The sequence below is a fragment of the Mesoplodon mirus genome (assembly GCF_964341445.2).
Source record: "Mesoplodon mirus genome assembly, chromosome: 2".
NCBI classification, from domain to species: Eukaryota; Metazoa; Chordata; class Mammalia; order Artiodactyla; family Ziphiidae; genus Mesoplodon; species Mesoplodon mirus.
Genome location: NC_138977.1, coordinates 225,072,992 through 225,095,586, shown reverse-complemented (window position 1 = coordinate 225,095,586; position 22,595 = coordinate 225,072,992). Strand labels below are relative to the sequence as shown.

The 22,595-nt window shown below is 40.3% G+C and overlaps 2 protein-coding genes across 2 annotated transcripts in view; one reads left to right on the top strand and one right to left on the bottom strand.

Moving 5' to 3' along the window:
• Positions 1-22,595, top strand: part of ADAM12 (ADAM metallopeptidase domain 12) — a 397,973-nt gene that overhangs the window by 222,930 nt on the left and 152,448 nt on the right. The window lies entirely within an intron of this gene.
• On the bottom strand, positions 5,568-22,067 carry LOC309798696 (cytoplasmic dynein 1 light intermediate chain 1-like; the record flags this gene model as incomplete). Its single annotated transcript, XM_082611197.1, has 3 exons — positions 5,568-6,803; positions 21,732-21,799; positions 21,966-22,067. The coding sequence occupies 3 exons, from the start codon at positions 22,065-22,067 to the stop codon at positions 5,702-5,704; spliced, it is 1,272 nt and encodes a 423-aa protein (XP_082467323.1). The 3' UTR covers positions 5,568-5,701.

Genomic DNA, 22,595 nt, shown 5'->3' with positions numbered 1-22,595 from the left:
TCACAGTGCACCTGCTGCATAGAACATGTTCATGTGTGGATGGGTGGAGGATGGATGGATGGATGGATGGATGCACGGATGGATGGATGGATAATGAATGCATGAGTGGGTAAGTGGATGGAAATGATGGATGAGTGGATAGGTGTTAAATACACGGATGATGGATAGTGGATGGATGGATGGATGGATAGATGGATGGATGATCCATGGTAATAGAGAGGAAAGTGAAAATGTTGAAGAAAGGATCCCAAAGGTGGAATGAGAGGTTAAAAGGTGTATAAAGAGATGTCATGGACTCAAATATAAGAGAAATGCTTCCATATTCAGCGGATGCCTATGACTAACTAAGGTCCCTGAAATAGAACTTAGGAAATAAGAATGTTCTGGAGCGCTGACATGCAGGTCACATGCAGGCAAGGCTTCTGTGCTTTTCCTTCTGAGCAGAATGCCTGGTACATAATAGGCTTAAAGTAACCCCACATGATAGACGGGCAGACAGACTGATCTTCAGATGCTCCACTCAGTAAGTTTGGATAAGAAGGAATTTGGATGTGCATTTTGTTGAGGCAGCACTATGAGCCCACACTCAATCCTGAAGTCCCTTTCAGCAGTGACGTGGCCAAGAGAACTAGGATGTGCTCAGCGGTACATACAGCCTCTAATAAATATCCACAGAAGGGGGCTTCAATTTGGGTTGTAAACTTAGACTAGAATTCCACTTTTGGTCCTCGGAATCTGCTCTCGATGTATTTTTTCCCTCATGAGCCAGATATGCCAGGGGAAAAAAACTGAGCGGTGAGTGACGTGGGGACTTGAGTTGGGAGGAAGAAGAAGGTGGCAGAGACTGAGAACAAGTCACAGGGGTCACAGTGTAGCTTTGCGCTGCATCTCACCCCCTTCATAATCTGTCTTTTCAGATGACATCTGTCTCAGAGCCGTAAATCCCCTCTGCAGGACCCTAAACCTCCTTCTCCAGGTGTCTGGTGAGAGCTGAGCATCTCTGAGCTACATCAAGTGATGCTTCTCCTCAGATGCTGGTCCTGCTCACTGGGCTGCCAGGCAGCTGCAGGATGACAGGCTGGGGGTGGTGTCAGCTGGTACCCGGTGGCAGAGGGTGATGCTGTGTGCATGTTAGCTCTAGACCGGGAGGAACACGAAGCCAGGTGTCTTTGAAGTGACTTCAACTTAGCTCCAGCAAGAACTTAAATCCCAGGACACTGGCAGGTGTGTGATGTCTGGCTTATTCCCACCTGGCACCCGTTCCTCCTGTAGGTGGTCTCTTTGAAGTCCCTTTGAAGTGGCCAAGGGCTATGATGCTTCACCACCACCACCCTCAATGGCAGAAGAGCGTTGCCTCAGCGGTGGCGTTTCCAGCCAGGGCACCCAACACGGGCTGTTGCCTAACGGGGACCCTAGACCCGAGCCTTCTGTGTACAGACGGGGGCACCGCCACTTGCCCAGCCCCCCAGGTGCCTGTGTGCCAACATCTTGGTTTCCTTGGCTTTCAGAAGGAGCTAGAAGGAAGGTCAAAATCATTTACTGAAATACCCCTAGCAGGAAAAAGGCACTTGATATTTCATTTGCAATGTTACATTTTTTTTAAAAATTTCATTTCCTTCACAGTTGGGGAGAGCTTACAAAAGAGAAGGAATGAGAACAATAAAAATCATGTGGTGACGATCTCACCAAAGAGGGTCATTTCCCAGGGGATGCCTTTATTGTATCTGTACTTTAAGACAAAATATTAAAAGTTTACCTATGTAGTAATTCCCACAATGCAAAAGATTCTTAAACGTAAGCAGCATCTAAACAGTACAATGAATAGAGTAATTAATGATTATAGTGCTCACATATTAGCTTAAAAATAGGACAGAGAGAAGCCACCATGACCAGGAAAAGTGGCCGTGGTACCATGAGGAGGCCACACAGTTTGGAATCCAAAGGCGGGGACTCAGCTGCCCATCCCTGGAGACCGGGTGGCCTTGAGGAAGCATACTTCTCACTGAGTCTCCGTTTCCCCATCTAGAAAACAAAGATGCTGGTTCATATATCTCATAGCTGTTTATGAGATGGAAGGAAATCATGACTGGATGGAAGGGTTTGTAGGCTGTCCATCCCATCAAAATGTCAGTTCATGTAACAAGACTCAGACAGTGCTCCCTTGTTTAAAGAATTGGAGGGATGTTTCCAAGGGTAGTAAACTCTTCTCCGTTGAGATAACTGCCCAGCCAGACATGTTGCTCGAACTTTGCCACTGACAAAGCACCGTGTTGTCCGGTAACAGATGCTTGTTTCTTCAGTGTTGGCTAAATGATTCTCTCAAAGGTAATGGTTGCTAAGTAGGTTTAATAGAATTACAGCATGCAGGCCTGGGAGCTGTGCATGTACACAGGTGGAGATAGGCGTCAGAAAGGGTTGTAGGGATGAGTTTCCTGACGCAGACCTGGCTGGTGTCAGCTGCCAGAATCCGTGGGAACGCAGGGCAAAGGCAGCCCCTCCCTTAGCTCCTTCGCTCTGCTGGGGCCCGAGCAGTGAGCGTTCCAGATAGAGGTCAGTGACTCGAATTACAGTGCAAATCTAGACAGAACATTTAAACAAGACATCATGAACTTCAGGATTACAAGGGACATTGACAGTCAACTAATTCACTCCTCTGGCTGACCTCGGATATCTTTGAAAACACTCCCTCCAAGGGTTCACTCATCCCAGAGCCCAGGGAACTTGCTCTCATCTGAGGTGGCCTGTTTCACAAGACAGTAACAATGCTGATAAAATTATCGCTTGAGATGAATTGCCTGGGCTGGTGTAGTTCCCACCCCCTGTCTGCTCTTTGTCACTCACATCCTGTCCATTTCCTTCATTTTTTTCCCCCACAGGATGGTGCGTCTGGTCTTTCTGCCATCCGACATACTGTCCCCTGAACGTGCTTGTGTTTTTCCATCCTGTCTTTTGGGAAGACTTTCACAATAATTTTCCTTTGTGGTGCTCACATTAAGCATATAATAGATCACAGTTGGCCCCATTATATATTTTCTAAAAATTGCCTTCCCTCTGTTCTAAAAAACAGATGTGAATAGAACCTAAATATTCCAATGACCCTTAACTCTTTTGTTTTTATTCCTATAGCTTATTTTTTTTTGAATTTTAGAATTTTATTTTTTATACAGCAGGTTCTTATTAGTTATCTATTTTATACATATTAGTGTATATATGTCAATCCCAGTCTCCCAATTCATCACGCCACCACCACCACCCCCCGCCACTTTCCCCCCTTGGTGTCCATATGTTTGTTCTCTACATCTGTCTCTATTTCTGCCCTGCAAACCGGTCCATCTGTACCATTTTGTTAGGTTCCACATATATGCGTTAGTATACGATATTTGTTTTTCTCTTTCTGACTTACTTCACTCTGTATGACAGTCTCTAGATCCATCCGCATCTCTACAATGACCCAATTTTGTTCCTTTTTACGGCTGAGTAATATTCCATTGTATATATGTACCACACCTTCTTTATCCATCCGTCTGTCGATGGGCATTTAGGTTGCTTCCATGGCCTGGCTATTGTACATAGTGCTGCACTGAACATCGGGGTGCATGTGTCTTTTTGAATTATGGTTTTCTCTGGGTATATGCCCAGTAGTGGGATTGCTGGGTCATATGGTAATTCTATTTTTAGTTTTTTAAGGAACCTCCATACTGTTCTCCATAGTGGCTGTATCAATTTACATTCCCACCAACAGTGCAAGAGGGTTCCCTTTCTCCACACCCTCTCCAGCATTTCTTGTTTGTAGATTTTCTGATGATGCCCATTCTAACTGGTGTGAGGTGATACTCCACTGTAGTTTTGATTTGCATTTCTCTAATAATTAGTGATGTTGAGCAGCTTTTCATGTGCTTCTTGGCCATCTGTATGTCTTTGGAGAAATGTCTATTTAGGTCTTCTGCCCATTTTTGGATTGGGTTGTTTGTTTCTTTAATATTGAGCTGCATGAGCTGTTTATATATTTTGGAGATTAATCCTTTGTCCGTTGATTCATTTGCAAATATTTTCTCCCATTCTGAGTGTTGTCTTTTCATCTTGTTTGTAGTTTCCTTTGCTTTGCAAAAGCTTTGAAGTTTCATTAGGTCCCATTTATTTATTTTTGTTTTTATTTGCATTACTCTAGGAGGTGGATCAAAAAAGATCTTGCTGTGATTTATGTCAAAGTGTTCTTCCTATGTTTTCCTCTAATAAGAGTTTTATTGTGTCCAGTCTTACATTTAAGTCTCTAATCCATTTTGAGTTTATTTTTGTGTATGGTGTTAGGGAATGTTCTAATTTCATTCTTTTACATGTAGCTGTCCAGTTTTCCCAGCACCACTTATTGAACAGGTTGTCTTTTCTCCATTGTATGTTCTTGCCTCCTTTGTCACAAATTAGGTGACAATATATGCATGGGTTTATCTCTAGGCTTTCTATCCTGTTCCATTGATCTATATTTCTGTTTTTGTGCCAGTACCATACTGTCTTGATTACTGTAGCTTTGTAGTATAGTCTGAAGTGAGGAAGTCTGATTCCTCCAGCTCCATTTTTTCCCTGAAGACTGCTTTGGCTATTTGGGGTCTTTTGTGTCTCCATACAAATTTTAAGATTTTTTGCTCTGGTTCTGTAAAAAATGCCATTGGTAATTTGATAGGGATTGCATTGAATCTGTAGATTGCTTTGGGTAGCAGAGTCATTTTCACAATATTGTTTCTTCCAATGCAAGAACATGGTATATCTCTCCATCTGTTGGTATCATCTTTAATTTCTTTCATCGATGTCTTATAGTTTTCTTTTTTTTTTTTTTTGAACCTGAATGCAGAGAATAAATACTTTATTAACTGATTACAGTTGAAAGTCACAAACAAAAAAGGGGTATATTAAGGCAGAGCCATATATATATATATCAATATATATAGAGATATATATAGAGATATATATATAGATATGTAGATATATATATATAGACAAATCCAAAGACTGTTACCTCTTTACATTTTAACAACCTCTGCATTTTTCTTTTACACATTTAGGCAGTGTGCTTTCTTTTCTTCTCAGTTAAAGAAACAAATCTTGACCAATATTTCTAAATCATATTTTGATGACAACTTACAGGATCATGGATTGAGACAATGACTAGTGTATCAAATGCTATCTGATCGTTTTCTCAGCATATTCCATGTGTGGTGGTATATTTATGTTGGTGTAGAAAATCTGACAACTGATCATCTTCTTTTCCAGCAAAACTAACACATAATTTTTTTAATGATTTTTTAATAGTCTTAACTAAAATAAGCTTGGACTTCCTCCCAAGTAAGTCGAATGCCCAAAGCATATTATTTTCTGCCCTTCTCAAACCCTCCTATATGTTTTAAGTAGCCTTTAGAATATGATCGCGTGGCTGTATTTCAGATCTATAAATGTGAGTTTTTCAAAATCCGAAATTACTTCCTTATGCAAAGTGGCAATGCAAACAGCAATCCTACATAGTGTAGAATAATTTTTCTTCTGTATACTTCCCTATTATAAAATGGGCAACCACATACACAAAAAAGACATGAATTTATTAGTCCATCTGAAAAAGCACTCCAGCTCCCTAATTCCACTTTTGAAGGAGAAGGCAGAGGCAAGTTTACATTATCCCAGAAAACTGAATAAATGGCTTTATTTGGTATCTTCAAGAAGCTTCTCCTTCCGTAGGAGACGTGGATGCCGTAGGAGAAGCTGTAACTGGTTTTCGTGCAATTCTGTCTAGTTCCGCGTGAACATCTGATAGGACAGGCTTCTGGCCTGACTTTTTGGCAGATGGTGGTAAACCACTGCTTCCACCTCCAGCCCCACCTCCAGGGCTACCACTACCAACACCAGGGCCTCCTGGGGAACCAGTCTTTTTACTCAGCAAACTATTGAAGAAATTTGCCAGGACACCTTCACTTGTAGCTCCAGCTTTCATGTTTGGATCAATTTTTTTTGACCCAGCAGGGATGGGTGACACACTGGCAACATTGGACGACACAGATCTGTTTGGTGTTCGAGGGGAGCCTCCTGGGACTCTTGGCGAGGCATCCACAGGCCTTCCAGCTGCAGTTGGTGGTTGCTTTGCTAAAAGGGACTGTAGCTTCATAAGAAACACTTGGTCATCTTCGGCCACAATTTCCTTCTCATGCACAAACTTTCGGACAGGTGGTTTAGTTATGATGTCTTCAAAATTATCTTCTGCTTTTAACATTTGAAAATTTTCATGTAATATTCCTATCTTCTTATCATTATCCCATCCTGCTGGAATAAATACTGCATCTTTTTCCACAACAATAGCAGGAATCTTATAGGGAAATCCATAGAGTTTCTGAACAATGTATTTATATACTAAATCTATATTTTTGTTTTCTTTTACTGAAGTGTAAATAAGTGCTGCACCATACTGTAAACAAAACTTCCGGATATGAGACTGAATAAAATCGAAATGCTCATCTCTGTAGTCATGTTCTTTCTCCAACACACTAATGGCATCACACTTTGTGCAAACTACTAGTACTGGAATGCCCAAGTTCTGTGTCAGTGTATCTGCACCCAGAGGTAAAACCACACTGTCGTCTTTGTCCTCCTGTGATGCGGTATTTCTTCTCTGAGGAGAAGCTGGGAAATCTTCTCCTGGCTCTACATATTCTTGAAAGTCTCTAATCACTGCTACTGTTGGAGGGTCTCCTGCAGAGGCGGGGGGTGGCTGTGGCTCACCGTGGGGACAAGGACACTGGCAGCAGAAGTTCTGGGAAGGATTCCTTGGCGGGAGCCCTCCAAGAGTCTGGCATTAGCCCCACCAAAGAGCCCAGGTAGGCGGTGTCTTATAGTTTTCTGCATACAGGTCTTTTGTCTCCCTAGGTAGGTTTATTCCTAGGTATTTTATTCTTTTTGTTGCAGTGGTAAATGGGAGTGTTTCCTTAATTTCTCTTTCAGATTTTTCATCATTAGTGTATAGGAACGCAAGAGATTTCTGTGCATTAATTTTGTATCCTGCAACTTTACCAAATTCATTGATGAGCTCTAGTAGTTTTCTGGTGGCATCTTTAGGATTCTCTATGTATAGTATCACACCATCTGCAAACAGTGACAGTTTTACTTCTTCTTTTCCAATTTGTATTCCTTTTATTTCTTTTTCTTCTCTGATTGCCGTGGCTAGGACTTCCAAACGTATGTTGAATAATAGTGGCGAGAATGGACATTCTTGTCCAACGACCCTTAACTCTTGCCAAGTGGGAGCATTGTGTTTGGAAAAGCATCTCTAGCATGATTCCTTAAAACTATCAAAGGCATTTCACTTCGACCACAGGGCACAGCCTGGACTAGGAAACAGAAATTCCAATCATGAAAGCCCATGAGTAAGTTCCAACCCTTTGCATTTTGCACTGTTGTTTTGGGGGTTTTATTTTTTTTAATCTTTTTTTTTAATTGGAGTACAATTGCTTTACAGTGTTGTGTTAGTTTCTGCTGTACAATGAAGTGAATCAACTATATGTATACATATATCCCCTCCCTCTTGGACCTCCCCATCCCACCCATCTAGGTCACCACAGAGCACCGTGCTGAGCTCCCTGTGCTAATATAGCAGGTTCCCACTAGCTATCTATTTTACACATTGTAGTGTATGAGAATAGGTTTGAAAAATGCAGTGTGGTCGCAACACCTTTCTTTCTTCATGCATATCAGAGTAAAGAATATTTAATGACTTAGAGGACAGATGAGCCAGCAACCCCACAGCAATCACACAGACGTGAACTAGAACTCAGCTTTGCGTTGTAAAATCCAAACTGTGTGGAAGGCAGTCCTGAATAAGATGGGAGGCCCAGAAAGAGAGAGAATTTGAAAATCCAGCACATGCTTCATTAGATGAGTGGATTTAATCCCATAGAAGATTGTAGCCAGGCTGCAGTGTTGGCTTTTTCTCTGATTCTTGCAGGAGGCTCCCTGCTGTGGCCAACTCCTGCTACACAGGATGGTGTTGGTCACTGACATTTAGTTTTTGATCCTCACGTGGCCCTGGATGGATGGCAGGATGATCCTGTCTTGTTATCCCTGTTGTGCAGGGGCAGAGGGAAGGGTGAGTAGCTGGTCAGGACTTGAACTCTGACCTGCCAACGTGGTTGTTTTGTACTTTCTGCTGCCCTGTGCTGCCCTAGCATAGCTATCAACAGACAAGGTGCAAATATTTGAAAGACAACAGTAATGGTGGCCAACAGAAAGGTCACTGAGTTTTTAAGGTGCCCAAATACTACACTTTTGACAAAATCACGCACTATAAAACTGAAGTCTGGTGCTGAATCCCTTCAGTCTAGTCTAGAAAATGTCATTTGTAATTTGTGAAATACAATACAGCATTTGCCATTTCTTCATAAAAGTCGAAGTACTTAAGTCTAAATAAATCATATTTGGAAGACTAATGTAATCATGGATGTTTAAGCATGAAATCTGAGCAGGGTTAATAAGCTTTGTGACATATTGAAAATTTGAGACTATTTTTATGTAACCCTCAAGAGCCATGGACTTTCCCTAGAGAATCCCTTCATTACTTAGAAAAAAATCATAAAACCTGTGGTAGATTCATTTGTTAGTATTATCTGAAAGTTGCTGACGTAACAAAACAAAGTTTAATGATACTGAAATATAATTGAGCAGTTTCACTTTTATCTGGTAGTTCAGTTCAGATGTTCTCTAGATGGAGAAGGTGCTGGGGAGAAGTGGGGGTGGGTAGACTTGATCTTGGAAAAAGCTGAAATATGTCCCTTCAGTGGGACAAAGCTCTGGTCCTGGTACAGATTTAGCAGGACTAAATCCAGATTCCTTGGCTCACGAATTATGATATTAAATAGAGATTTCATGCTCTTTTTGGACAAAGCAAGCAGAATATAAGGATAGTAATAACGTAAGGAAAGACTATTAGATAATTCATCATGTTATACAATCATTTTTTAAGTGCATTTTGGAAACATGTTGTGATGCCAGGATTTTGCATGCTAGTTACAGGCTTCAGTAATAGATTCTTCTACAATTACATGAAAATTGCCATAACATCTCTGTTTGGATTTCAACACATCCTATCATTTATTCATTTTTCCATCCATCCGTCCGCTCATTGAACTTTTGCTGGATGCCTGTTGTGTGGACTCCAGGAGAACAGCTGTTGTTTCTGCCTTCAAGGTGCTTGGGTGAAAGATGAAACCACATCTAATTCTTTGTCTTTGTCGTGCCCTCAGTACTTAGCATGATGTGGCGGGACGGAGGAGACATCCAGGAAATACTTGAGTAAGTTAATAAAAGTAGACATCTTAAAAGTAAGAGTATGGAACAAGTGTGTAAATCCAGTATCACATATTTGCCATATATGTCTTCAGAAAACCTGAGCTTTAGTGTTTGCCCCCAGATACTTTTTTTACCAATTGGACTGTGTTAGGAGGGTGTGTAAATGTCAAGGCAAGAAGCCTGACTTACCTGTTCGGAGTCATCATCCCAGGACTAGGGTGCAGCAGTTTAAAATGTAAAGCCTGATCAAAGCCACAGTGAGGTGTCACTTCACACCTGTTAGGATGGCTGTTATCAAAAGACAAGAGATAACAAGTGCTAGTGAGGCTGTGGAGAAAAGGGAACCCTCGTACAGTATTGGTGGAAATGTAAAGTGGTCCAACCACTATGGAAAACAGTATAGAGGTTTCTCAAGAAATTAAAAATAAGACTACCATATGATCCCGCAATCCCACTTCTGCGTATGTATCCAGAGGAAATGAAAACAGGATATGGAAGAGATATCTGCCCTCCCATGTTCATTGCTGCATTATTCACAATAGCAAAGGTATGGAAACAACATATGTGTCCATCAATGAATGGATGTGTGGTGTGTGTGTGTGTGTGTGTGTGTGTGTGTACGATTACTCAGCCTTAAAAAAAAAAAAGGAATTGCTGTCATTTGTGACAACATGGATGAACCTGGGAGGGAATTATTCTAAATGAAATAAGCCAGACAGAGAGAGACAAAATCTGCATGGTATCACTTATATGTGGAATCTAAAAACAAACAAAATAAACAAGCACAAGGTTGAACTCATAGAAACAGAGAGTGGAAAAGTGGTTGCCAGGGGCTGGAAGATGGGGGAAGTAGGGAGAGGCTGGTAAAAAGGTTTAAACTTTCAGTTCTAAAATGAATGAGGTTTGAGGATCGAATGTATAACATGGTGACTCTAGTTGATAACACTGTATTGTATCGTTGAAATTTGCTAAAAGAGTAGAACATTAGTGTTCTAATCAAAAAAAAGGATAAAATATGTAAGGTGATGGATATATTAACTTGATGGCGGCGATCGTTTCACAATGTATACATATATCAAATCATCACATTGTACTCTTTAAATATCTTCCAATTTTATTTGTAGATTATGACTCATTAAAGTCAAATTGAAAAAATATAAAGCACTGATTGCACACTGGTGGTGTCTTAGTAGATCCCACACTCATGTGATATGAGGGTTGGAAGCATTGGGTGGTGGATTGAATCTCGCTGAGAGTATGTAAATCCACAATGCCCAGAGAGAGCAGTCTGGTGAGTAACTGACCCAGACAGAGGAAATGCCACGTGAGCAAGACTGCTCTGTTGCACCCATGAAGTCCACCTCTATGGGTCTCTGAGGGTGTTTATTTCTGTCTCACAGGGCCAATATTTACTTGGAATCCCCGCAGTAACTTGCATAAGTTTAGCCTCTTCATATCCTTACTCTGTCTCGTGTGTGATGGTAATCTTACAACTCCAGAGAAATTTCAGACTTCCCAAAGACAAATTCTGTTATTTTTATGCTTCTCCATCTTTTATCTTCTCACCCCACACAAATAACACTTTGAAAGATCAAGAATTCAACCAATCTTAAGTAAGTGAACGCATGCAAGAGAATAATTTGTAGTGAACTTTTTTGTTGTTGTTTTGCTGGACAAATCTAGTTCCCTTGTTAAAGATCTTCCTTCTGAACCAGAATATATGAAATGTGTCTTCAGTCCCTGACTTTTTTGTTAGATGTCTACTATGTTCTAGACACTGCAGATAAGTACTCTTTGCTATCATATAAATCTGAACCTAAATATCAGATTTCTGATTGTCCCACGCTTTTTCCCTTTACATTTTTGTGGTTTTGAAATAGAAATATTCCTGACAAGCCACATCACAGGAAACTCACCGGGCTTCCCTGGTGGCGCAGTGGTTGAGAGTCCGCCTGCCGATGCAGGGGACACGGGTTCGTGCTCCGGTCCGGGAAGATCCCACATGCCGCGGAGCGGCTGGTCCCGTGAGCCATGGCCGCTGAGCCTGCACGTCCGGAGCCTGTGCTCCGCAACGGGAGAGGCCACAACAGTGAGAGGCCCGCGTACCTCAAAAAAAAAAAAAAAGAAAAGAAAACTCACCAGCCACACCGCAGATTAGAATGTCCTAACATGGTCACTCTTTCCTATACATGCCAGCCAACCAGCCACCCATCACCTTCATGGGATGAACTGCATTGCCAGCACCGTGTGAGGTTGAATTTCAATCTTGATTTATGTCTCTAATTAAGTACTTTCAATGCCTTCAGAAGGATTATGCTTTGCTGCTGCTGCTGCTCCCAGAGAAAAGTCATTCTGTACACAGCAGATTGATGGTCACTGACCAGGCGATGCAATTCAAGGCAGTAGAAATTGCCGAAGCTCCCCAGTGCATCTCAGCTCCTTCCCAGCCAGGCGAGGTTTCTCTATAACTCATGCAACTGGAAGGACTGCCACTCAGGGTCTATCTTTGACTGTCAAAAGCTTCTGGCTAATTTCCAGGTGAATTAATGTAATACCAGTTAAGGCAAACACAAAGCTGCAATTTTAACCAAAGAAGCAATGGAGATGAAATCCCACAATACATCACTCTCCTGGTTCTCCTTCTGTTTCTTCTTTGATTCACATGTCACATTTGTCTTTCACTCCCCACCACGGTGCCTGTTACTTAGCAGGCACTTATTTAGAATTTCATTAATGTGTAAATGGATGAATGGATAGATGGGTGGATGGATGGATGGGTGGATGGATGGATATATACACAAATACCATTCTTACTACTGAAACAGTAGGCATATGTGCCATGTAATATAAATCAATATAAGTCTATAACTCTTGGAATGATTTTGAGGAATTAATAAAACCATGACCAAAATCCCAGTGTAGCACAATCTGCTTTTATATTCATTAGATACTTTATCAGTTCTTATGTTAATAAGCTGGTATAGTTTTGTTCATGAAATAGTATCCACTGTTTAAATTATCAGGCTAAAAGTAACATCTAAGCTTTCTTCATTGGAACTATAGTTGTATTTTTTCCTCTTCCAGAACGTTTCTGGCTGATTGTTCAATAATGTAAGTGTATTTAGTATAATTGCAATCATGATGGCCCTCTCTCCAAGTACAGTGCCACACTGGGTAATGAAAACCAACAAAATAACAAACTTGCTCTTCATTAATTTTCTTTCTAAGAAGGTTCTTTGCATGGGATAAGGTTTTATAATTGAATAGGGAAAAAGATCAATAATTTCCAGTGCAAAAGCAAATTAAAACTTCATAAATATTTACATGAGGACAATGAGGCTCTTTGCTACTTGGTTTTAAGTCCTTTTGGACCATGTGCTAGACAGATAGATACTAAGGCTTATCTTGTTTTGGAAAAAAAAGAATGGTACATATAGGTATGGCCTGAATGTTTGTGTCCTCCCCCATAGTCGTATGTCTAAACAACAACCCCCAAAGTGATGGTGGGAGGTGGGGCCTTTGAGAGGTGATTAGGTCATGAGGGTGGAGCCCTCATAAATGGGATTAGTGCCCTTGTAAAAGACCCCACAGAGTTCCCTAACCCCTTTCACCACGTGAGGACACAGTGAAAAGGCACTGGCTGTGAGCTAGGAAGAGGACCTTCACTCAACCATGCTGGCTCTCTGATCTCGGACTTCCAGCCTCCAGGACTATGAGCAATAAATTTCTGCTGCTTATAAGCCCCCAGTCTGTAGTATTTTGTTATTGCATCCCAAACAGACTAAGACGTATTGTAAAAATTATCAAGCTTACTTTTTACATTCAGATTTCCCATATTTTTCCTGTTTAGCATTTCAATGCTTTACTTTTACTTCTTCCTGATTATGCTAATCAGCCTTACATATCACCCATGTACAGACATGCACACCTGCAAGTGTCAAACCAATGTCATGATACCTGTGGTTGGTTGCTGGTGTATCCCTCCAGAATCACAGAGCCTGGTCCTTGAATACTCAGAAAGGTTTTCCTTACCACGAGCCTCGCTGTAGCTTAGACCTTGAACCCTGGGGTCAGAAAGCTCAGATTCTAATCTTACTTCAGCCGCTTACTAGATAATATCCTTTAGAACATTCTTCATCTTTCCAAGCATCAGTTTTCATGTGTAATAGGATAATAATAGTGCTAGGTATTATTATAAGGATTTTAAAATGCTTAATAGAGCACAAGGGACATAGAAATCATCCCAGGTAATTTCTGTTCTTTATAATAATATTGTCTGTATCATATCTGTATTTATTTAGATGTTATAGCCTAAAGAATATTTGTCTTTGAAGAATAACTAACTTTTATGCATGGGTTTCAAAATATTTTAAAAGAACTCCTCTGAAGGCCAACAATAAGACAAGAGAAGCATCAATGTCCAGTCATCACATCCAGGAAGCTTTTCTTCAGCTCTCATCCCTTTCCCTGTCCTACCCAGTGACAGTGGACTACTCTCTCTTTTCAGCTGCGCACAAATTGCTAGCCCAGCATAACACTTTATTTCTACTTATTCACATCTAGGTCACCCTCACTAGACTAGAAGCATCCTAGAATATATGACCTTGTCTAATTCGTCTTTGTATCCCCAGCTCCAAGCTTGGCATTTGTAGCCACCCAATGTTTATGGAATGAATTAATTCATAATGCTGAACACAGTCAAACTCCAATAAAGATGGAAAAAAAAATACAGAAGAGTAGGTGTGACTCGATTTTTTTTAGCATTTGAAAGGCATGACCTGTTTTTTGTTGTTTTTGTTTTTTTCCCCACAAGGTCAAAATGTTTCGAAATTGCTTCAGTTTTCTCTCTAGGATTGGTCTTGTTTGTTCTATCACAGTCATCTCCACTCTTGATAGATTAAAAGAGTTAGAAACCTAATTTGATTCTGACCAATCCAACCAGCTCATTTTGAGTCCAGTGGATAAAGAAAGCAGTGCTGATTGCTCATATCTTGTAGAATGAATTGATTACAGAAAAGAAGCCAGAATAGAAACAATTTGGGAAATGACCTGGACTGAAAACACAGTGACTTGTTGTGACCTTTGTAATAACTACAGAGGTGCCAAAGTAAGCAGAAAGGGGAAAGGAGAGCTGCTAAACCCATACAGAATCGAGAATTTGACAAATAACATTGTGTAAGTTTAAGGTGTACAATGGTGTTGATTTGATACCTTTTTATGTTGCAGTATGATTTTGAGGAATTAGCTAACTCCTCTGTCACATAATTATCGATTCTTTTTTGTAGTGAGAATAAGTAAGATCTAGTCTCTGAACAACTTTGAAATTTTTAATACAGTATTGTTGACTATAATCACCATGCTGTGCATTAGCTCTCCAGTACTTACTTATCAACTAGTTGCAGCTTTGTACCAATGCTCCCAGGTCCCAGCCCCTGGGAACCATCATTCTACTCTGTTTTTATGCCTTCAGCTTTTTTAGATTCCACGTATAAGTGAAGTCATACAGTAATTGTCTTTCTCTGACTTATTTTTACTTAGCATGATGCCCTCAAGACATTTATGTTTTCACAAATAGCAGGATTTCCTTCTTTCTCATGGCTGCATATATTCCATTGTATACACATACCACATCTTCTTTGTCCATTCATCTATTGACGGATACAGGTTGTTTCCATATCTTGGCTATTGTGGATAATACTGCAATGAACACGCAAGGATATGGAAGAGATATCTGCATTCTCATGTTCATTGCAACATTATATATACCTTTGGATGTATACCCAGAAGGGATTGCTGGGTCATATGGTAGTTCTATTTTAAATTTTTTGAGAAACCTCTATGTTTTCCATAGTGGCTAAACCAATTTACATTCCCACCAACAATGCACAAGGGTTTGTTTTCTCCACATCATTGCCAACACTTGTTACCTCTTATCTTCTTGATGACAGACATTCTAATAGGTATGAAGTGAGATCTCATTGTGGTTTGGATTTGCATTTCTCTGGTGATTAGTGATCTTGAGCACCTTTCCATGTACCTGTTGGACATTTGGATGTCTTCTTTGGAAAGATGTTCCTCTGCCCGTTTTTAGTGGGAGTTAATTGGATTGTTTTTGTCATTGTTGTTGTTATTGAGTTGTATAAGTTCTTTATATATTGGGGGTATTAACTCCTTGTGCCATATATGGTTTGCAAATATTTTCACCCATTCTGTTGGTTGCCTATTCATTTTGTTGATTGTTTCTTTTGCTGTACAGAAGCTTTACAGTTTGATGTGGTCTGACTTATTTAGTTTTGCTTTTGTAACTTGTACTTTTGTTTTGGTGTCAAACAAAACTTTTGTTTTGGTGTCATGTCCAAAAAATCATTGCTAAGTCCACAAGGTTAAGGAGCTTTTTTCCTATGTTTTCTTCTAGGAGTTTTATAGTATCATGCCTTCTGTTTAAGTCTTTAGTCCATTCTAGAGTAACTTCTGTGGGTGGTATGATAGGGGTCCAATTTCATTTTTCTGCATGCAGTTACTAGTTTTCCTACCATCATTATTGAAGGGACTGTTCTTTCCTCATTCACTGTTCTTGGCTCCTGTGTCAAATATTAGTTGACCGTAAATGTGAGGGTTTATTTCTGGACTCTCTGTTCTGTTCCATTGGTCTATGTGTCTGTTTTTAGGCTAATAACATACTGTTTTAATTACTATAGCTTTGTAACATAGTTTGAAATCAGGAAGTGTGATGCCCCTGGCTTTGTTCTTCTTTCTCAGGACTGCTTTAGCTCATTGTAATCTTTTGTGGTTCCATATAAATTTTAGGATTTTTTTTTTTTTACTATTCCTATGAAAAATGCCATTGGAATTTTGATAGGGATTGCATTGAATCTGTAGATGGCTTTGGGTAGTATGGATATTTTAACAATATTAATTCTTCCAATCCATGAACACAGGATATGCTATTTTTCCATATGTTTGTGACTTCTTCGATTTCTTTCAACAAAGTCTTGTAGTTTTTATTATAGAGATCCTTCACTTTCTTGGTTAAGTTTATTCCTAAATATTTTTTGTTTTGTTTTGTTTTTGATGCTATTGTGAGTGGGATAAGTTTTTCAATTTCTTTTTCAGATATTTCATTATTAGTGTATGAAAACACCACTAATTTCTGATGTTGATTTATATCCTGCAGCTTTACTGGATTCGTCAACTAGTTCCAACAGTTTTTTTTTTTTTGGTTGAGTCTTTAGGATTTTCTATATATAAGATTATATTGTATACAAATAATGACAGTTTTACTTCTTACTTTCTGATTTGGATGCCTTCTATTTCTTTGTCTTGCCTAATTGCTCTAGCTAGGACTTCCAGTACCATGCTGAATAAGAGTGGTAGGAGTGGGCATCCTTGTCCTGTTCCTGATATTATAGGAAAAGCTTTCAGTCTTTCACTGTTGAGTGTGATATTAGCTGTGGGCTTGTCAGGTGTGGCCTTTATTATGTTCCTTCTATACCCAATTTGTAGAGGGTTTTTATCATGAAAAGATGTTGAATTTTGTCAAATGCTTTTTCTATATCTATTGAAATGATCATATGATTTTTACCTTTCATTCTATTAATGTGGTGTATCACATTTATTGATTTGCATGTGTTGAACCATCATTGTAACCCAGGGATAAATCTCACTTAGTGTGTAACCTTTTCAATGTATTGTTAAATTTGGTTTGTTGATATTTAGTTGAAAATTTTTGCATCTATATTCATCAGAGATATTGATGTATAGTTTTCTTTTCTTGTAGTATCCTCATCTGGACTAGAACAATGTCAATTACCTTATCAAGGGTAATGCTAGATTTATCAAGTGAGTTTGGAAGTGTTCTCTCCACTTAAATTTTTTGGAAGAACTTGAGACAGATTGGCATTAATTTTTCTTTAAATGTTTGGTAGAATTCACCAGGAAAACCATTTGGTCCTGGGCTTTTCTGTGTTGGGAGGGTTTTGTTTTGGTTTTGGTTTTTTTGTTTTTTGTTTTTTGTTTTTTTGTATTATGGAGTAAATCTCTGTACTCTTTGGTCTGCAGAATTTCTATTTCTTCCGATTCAATCGTAGCAGGTTTTATGTTTCTAGGGATTTATCTGTTTCTTCTAGGTCATCCAGTTTATTAGCATATAATTGTAGTAGAAGTCTATTATGATCCTATGTATTTCTGTAGTATCAGTTGTAATGTTTCCTTTTTCATTTCTGACTTTGTTTGAGTCTTCTCTCTCTTTTATGTTTGTCAATTTTGTTTATTTATTCAAACACTAGCGCTTAGTTTTGTTGATCTTTCCTATTGTTTTTGTAGTCTCTATTTCACTTATTTCCACTCTGATTTTTATTTCCTTCCTTATGCTAACTTTGGGCTTAGTTTGTTCTTCTTTTTCTAGTTCTTTGAGGTATAATGTTAGGTTGTTTGAGATCTTTCTGTTTTCTTAAAATATGCATTTATCACTGTAAACCTCCTTCTCAGAACTGCTACATTTTTTAATGGATACTTATGACAGCTCTTGGCAGGAATGAAGAAAGAGTCTCACACATTCCACTTATATTCATGAAATAAATGATACAATCATGTCGATGGGGGGCTGCTTGAGGGGATATTGACAGGTGCATGTCAAGTTTTTCAATTCACATGCAATGAAGACATTTTCTCTCTTACTATTCTAAAAGGAATATTATTTCTGAAGTATTCTGATTTCACCTTTTTATCTCATTTGATTTCTTTTTTCTGTCTGCAGCCTGTTTTTATTGTGTTCTAATACTTTTAATACCATAAAAGAAAGAGTAATAAATAAACAATTATTTTCATAAGAATACAAAAAAAAGTGTTGCTTTTTTGTATATTGCCCTTTTACATAAAAGAGACTCTGTTACTTGTATAAGCTATTTACTGAAATATCTTAAAGATGTTTATAGGTGAGAAAAAATGGTGTCCTCGAATGAGGACTGGTGAAAGCCAAAATGGAAAAATAAGGAGTATTTCTCAATTTTTCTAACAAGTTTGATTTCAGTTTAAGGTGTAAAATCCTCTTACTTCCATAATCTGAGTTGATAACAGTACTATGTTATCATAAACACAAATCCTCTGATATGGAGCTTCATAACTAAAATTTTTTTTCTTGATTGAGACAATCAAGACAATTGTATGTTTATTCTCTACACAAGAGAGTAGATCCCATTTATACAGGAAAGATTTTTAAAATGGTTATAATGTTTGTCTAACATAGATGTTGAGATACTGACAAAGCCATCTTTCATGTCAGTGATAACCATCAGTAAGACACAAAAGCTTACCCAGTTATTGTTAGCAAAAAAAGTTCCAAAATTAAATTATAATCTAAAATTTTATTCAAGTTGAGGTTAACAAGTTAAATTGAATGAACACATAGAGATTCTTATTTAATGAACCTGAATTAAGATACCAAAGACTTGAGTGGCAGACTGCTTGTATCCAAGTCCCTCCAACCAAGTCTTGTTGGCCAAAAGCCTGGTAATGAAGGAGGGCTTCTGCAGCAGCTGAATTCCCATCCTCTGTTGCAATATAATCAAGCATGAGGTCATTCTTGATTTTGATATTTTATTTCATTCATCGTATTGTATTTAGTTTTTTGGGTTTTTTTTTGATCTGTATCTAGGTTCTCCCCAGGCTTCCTTACCACATTCTTAAACCAATATGTTTTTTACTTTTATCTTTTAAATAATCAGTTGGAAAAAACCTATTCCTATCAGAGTCTCAAATGTTTAGTAGGAAACTTTGAAGTAGGTCTGGAGTCAGATTACTTTAGGTCCCAATCCTGCATCTGCACTTGACTACAAAATACATCATCTCTTTGGGCCTTGTCTCTTCTGTAAAAATGAGCAGAAGTACAGGACCTTGTGAGTCTTTTTAAGTATTCAGGAAAGTGTGCTTAGCACTCTTCATGACGCATGGCAGGGGTTCAAGCAATGGTGGCCACTATCATTAGCCCATAATTATAATAATCAGCGTTCCACATCTCACCAACATCAGATCTCCTATCTTCTGACCTTTGCTTTTTTTTTTTTTTAATATACAGTGTAATTCTATGTTCTATTTTCCTCCTAGGTAAAGTAATTCTACACTTCTTAGTATTTCTTGACAACTTGGCCTCTTCCTTCATACAAGGCTCTCATAGATATTTCTCATAATGCAGCTGCAGCCGTGGACAGCCATATGCGATTCAACCCAAGCCACTTACTCTTAATCTGTCTTGCTCTCTGCTTGGTACACCCCTCCTTAAAAAAAATGATACAATTATAGATTCACAGTAGCTCCATACAAATGGGATGGCTCTTATTTAAAGGGAGCCCATTTCTGAAAGATTAGGAGCCATGACTTCAGATTCCTTTCTAAACTCTTAGAGGAAAAGAGTCTATGGTCCCTTGACATCACATTAATTACCTTATGTTTAACCATGTAAGTCTCCATACTTTAGGAAACAGTGAGAGATTTTGTTAGAAGCCCTCCTGAATTAAGTTTTTATTCCAATTTATTTTCTATAAGTTCATTACTTTTAAGCTAAAAGAAGATTATATTTTAGTTACACTATTGCTTCCTATACAATTGAAAGAAAATAATTGTATGACTCTGAAATAAAGTAATACTGAATGTACTTAATTCAGCTCTTTACTTATTCTGAACACGAGATGGAATATGCCCTAGATCAGTGATTCAGAGTTCTCCTCGGAATTGCAATGTCTTGCCACGTCTGGTTTTATATTCTCTCTACCTTTCACATGTCTTAAATTTCATCCAGTGTCTTTATTTAAAATGACAGTAAACTCTATGTTATATTATATATAAATGAATCCCCTAGGAGACTTTGTGATAATTAATCCCATGCTGAGGGATAACAAAGCCAGAAGTTTGAATCATGGCTTTGGGCAGAGAGCACTGTTTACCCTTCTCACTCGAGTTGTGAACCTTTGAAGCAAAGGGTGGTGGGGCCTGAGAAGGTCTTGAATGCATATTGAGATGCTCTTTCAGAGGCAGTTCCCAAAAATGTTCTTAACTTTACTGGGGACGGTTCTGCAGTTGCTGTGTGTGCTCAGCGACATCACTGAACTAACTCAGTGAATGGTCTGTTCTGTTTTATTAGCCACCCAGTTCCCTGACCATGGACTGAGGACCATGGTGAACTGACTCCCTTGGGGAAGCTCTTTGTGGTGTGCGCGGTCAGGATGAGGACAGCCATTTCTTGATGCTAAGCTCACACACAGGGAGTGTGGATTTCCAACCCACAGCTTTGAGGAGAGGTCTTCCAGGGTCCCTATGCCAGAAGAAGGGAATAGAATATCCTGCCCACCTTTGGGGATTGAAAGCCAACTGGGCTGCCTTGCGTGATGCCATGGCCCCTGTGGAGTTCCAGAATGGGGATGGAGGGTCTTTCCTCTCCCTCCACAACTAACTTGCAGGGAAGCCAGTGGCTGGGCTGGTTTTCCAAAAGGCTGTACAATATGATGCCTCTTCCGTGCAATCCGATGGGATGAGTCAACCCTTTTCCTGAACCCCCACCCCACCCCAGCCCCCGACAACTTCACTTTCGTGTCACCCAACCATCCCATCCCTTCACTCTCACTCCACTCGAGTGAAATAACTAGGTTATGCCTCAGAACTCCTTGTACTGTTCCTCAATTGTTTTTGATGAGAGACAAGAATTTTAGGGCATTTATAGGCAGTTTCCAAAGCAAATCATGTACACAGAAAAAGAAAAATAGACTCGATGCTGTGTTTTTGGCACTCTTCACCGACTGTTTTAGAGACATATGTTTAAAATAAAAACCTTTAGAAATCTCTTCTTGGTGTTCCAGTGGTTCGCCTGGTTTGGTTTGTATTTTCTGAGCAATTGTTATTGTTATGATTAAATAATAATAATATCCTTTAACACTGCCCCGTGAGCAGGCAAGGCCAAGGCTGGGGAGAGTTGAAAGTCTCAGCAGCCGGTTGTGTGGCCTGCTGGCCGGCTGTGTAGCCCAGGCTTGGGAAGGTCGTGTTTGTTATGCTCCCTGGTGTTCTTTCCTCTCTTTGTAAACACACCATCTCCTTGTGTGCGCTGCTCCGGTTACTCGGCGTGGGTCCTTGGGAAGTGATGCCGTGGGCTGCGTCATTGTGTTTCCCACCGTTCTTGCGAGACTCTGGCTTTGCAGGCGGGCTCCATGTCCACCCCTAGACCAGCCCTCACACTTCTTGAGCCGCAGTGCCCTGCTCGCCCGGGGCAGGCCCCCCACTTCCAAGGCTCTCAGCTGTATCAGGAGCAAAGAGGAGACAGTTTACTCCGACCCAAAGAGCAAGCCAGCCCGCACGAAGCATCCGTGGCACTTCATCCGCAACCAGCCGCCTGCCACCTCCGAGTCCATCAGCGGCCGATTCAGCTTCACCTTCTCCGCTGCTGCCTCTCCTCATCTCGCGAGACAAGGCGGTTTCTCAGCGTGACTTCCACGTTGTGCTGTGGACGTGTAAGGGAGGTGATGCAGAGCCAAAGAGAAGGAGAACCGCCTCGGCGGGGGAGGGGGGGGTTTCAGGCTCATCCCAGGGGAGTTGAGCATCCCGGGGAGACCGCTGGTGAGGCCTCCGGAACTGGAGGGGGTGTGGGTGGCTAGGTTACTCTTTACCACGCCCAAGGTGCCTCTGGGGAAGAAGGACAGCCTCTGTCCTTCCAGAGTGTGCCGTCCTCCTCCGCTGGTCCCTGGAGGGATGGCGAAGCGTCCACACATGGGATGAGGTGTGTTCCAGAGAGTTATTACCAACCGGGCAGCCAGCGTTCAGGTTCTTGTTGGGCAGGGTGGCTGTGCAGATTGGGGCCAGCTTACCCCACCCTCCCTCCGGCAGGCACCCAAAGAGCATCTTCACCTTCCAGGAGCTATGTCCCAGAGCAGGGAAGCGGGCAGCACCCAAATAACCGCTTGGTTTCCCTCCTTCCAAATCACAAGCCGTCTGTGAGGAGACACTTGAAGACCATGTCATCTCACTCCTCATCCAGATTCCCACGTAGATTAGCCCCCGGTGATGGAGTGGTTCAGCGGGGAAGTCAGGCAGCACCTGGACGAGGTGATCAACGTTTACATCAGCAGGAGCGACAGATGGACACCCTGTGTCTCCATGTGGGCTACCTGGAGGAGGAGGCATCACCTAGGAAGCATGTTGGTTGCGAATGTGTAACCTCAGTGAGTCACAAGGAAATATCAGACAAACCCAAATGAGGAACATTTTCTTTAAAAAGCGAGGGGGACTGTATTCTTCCC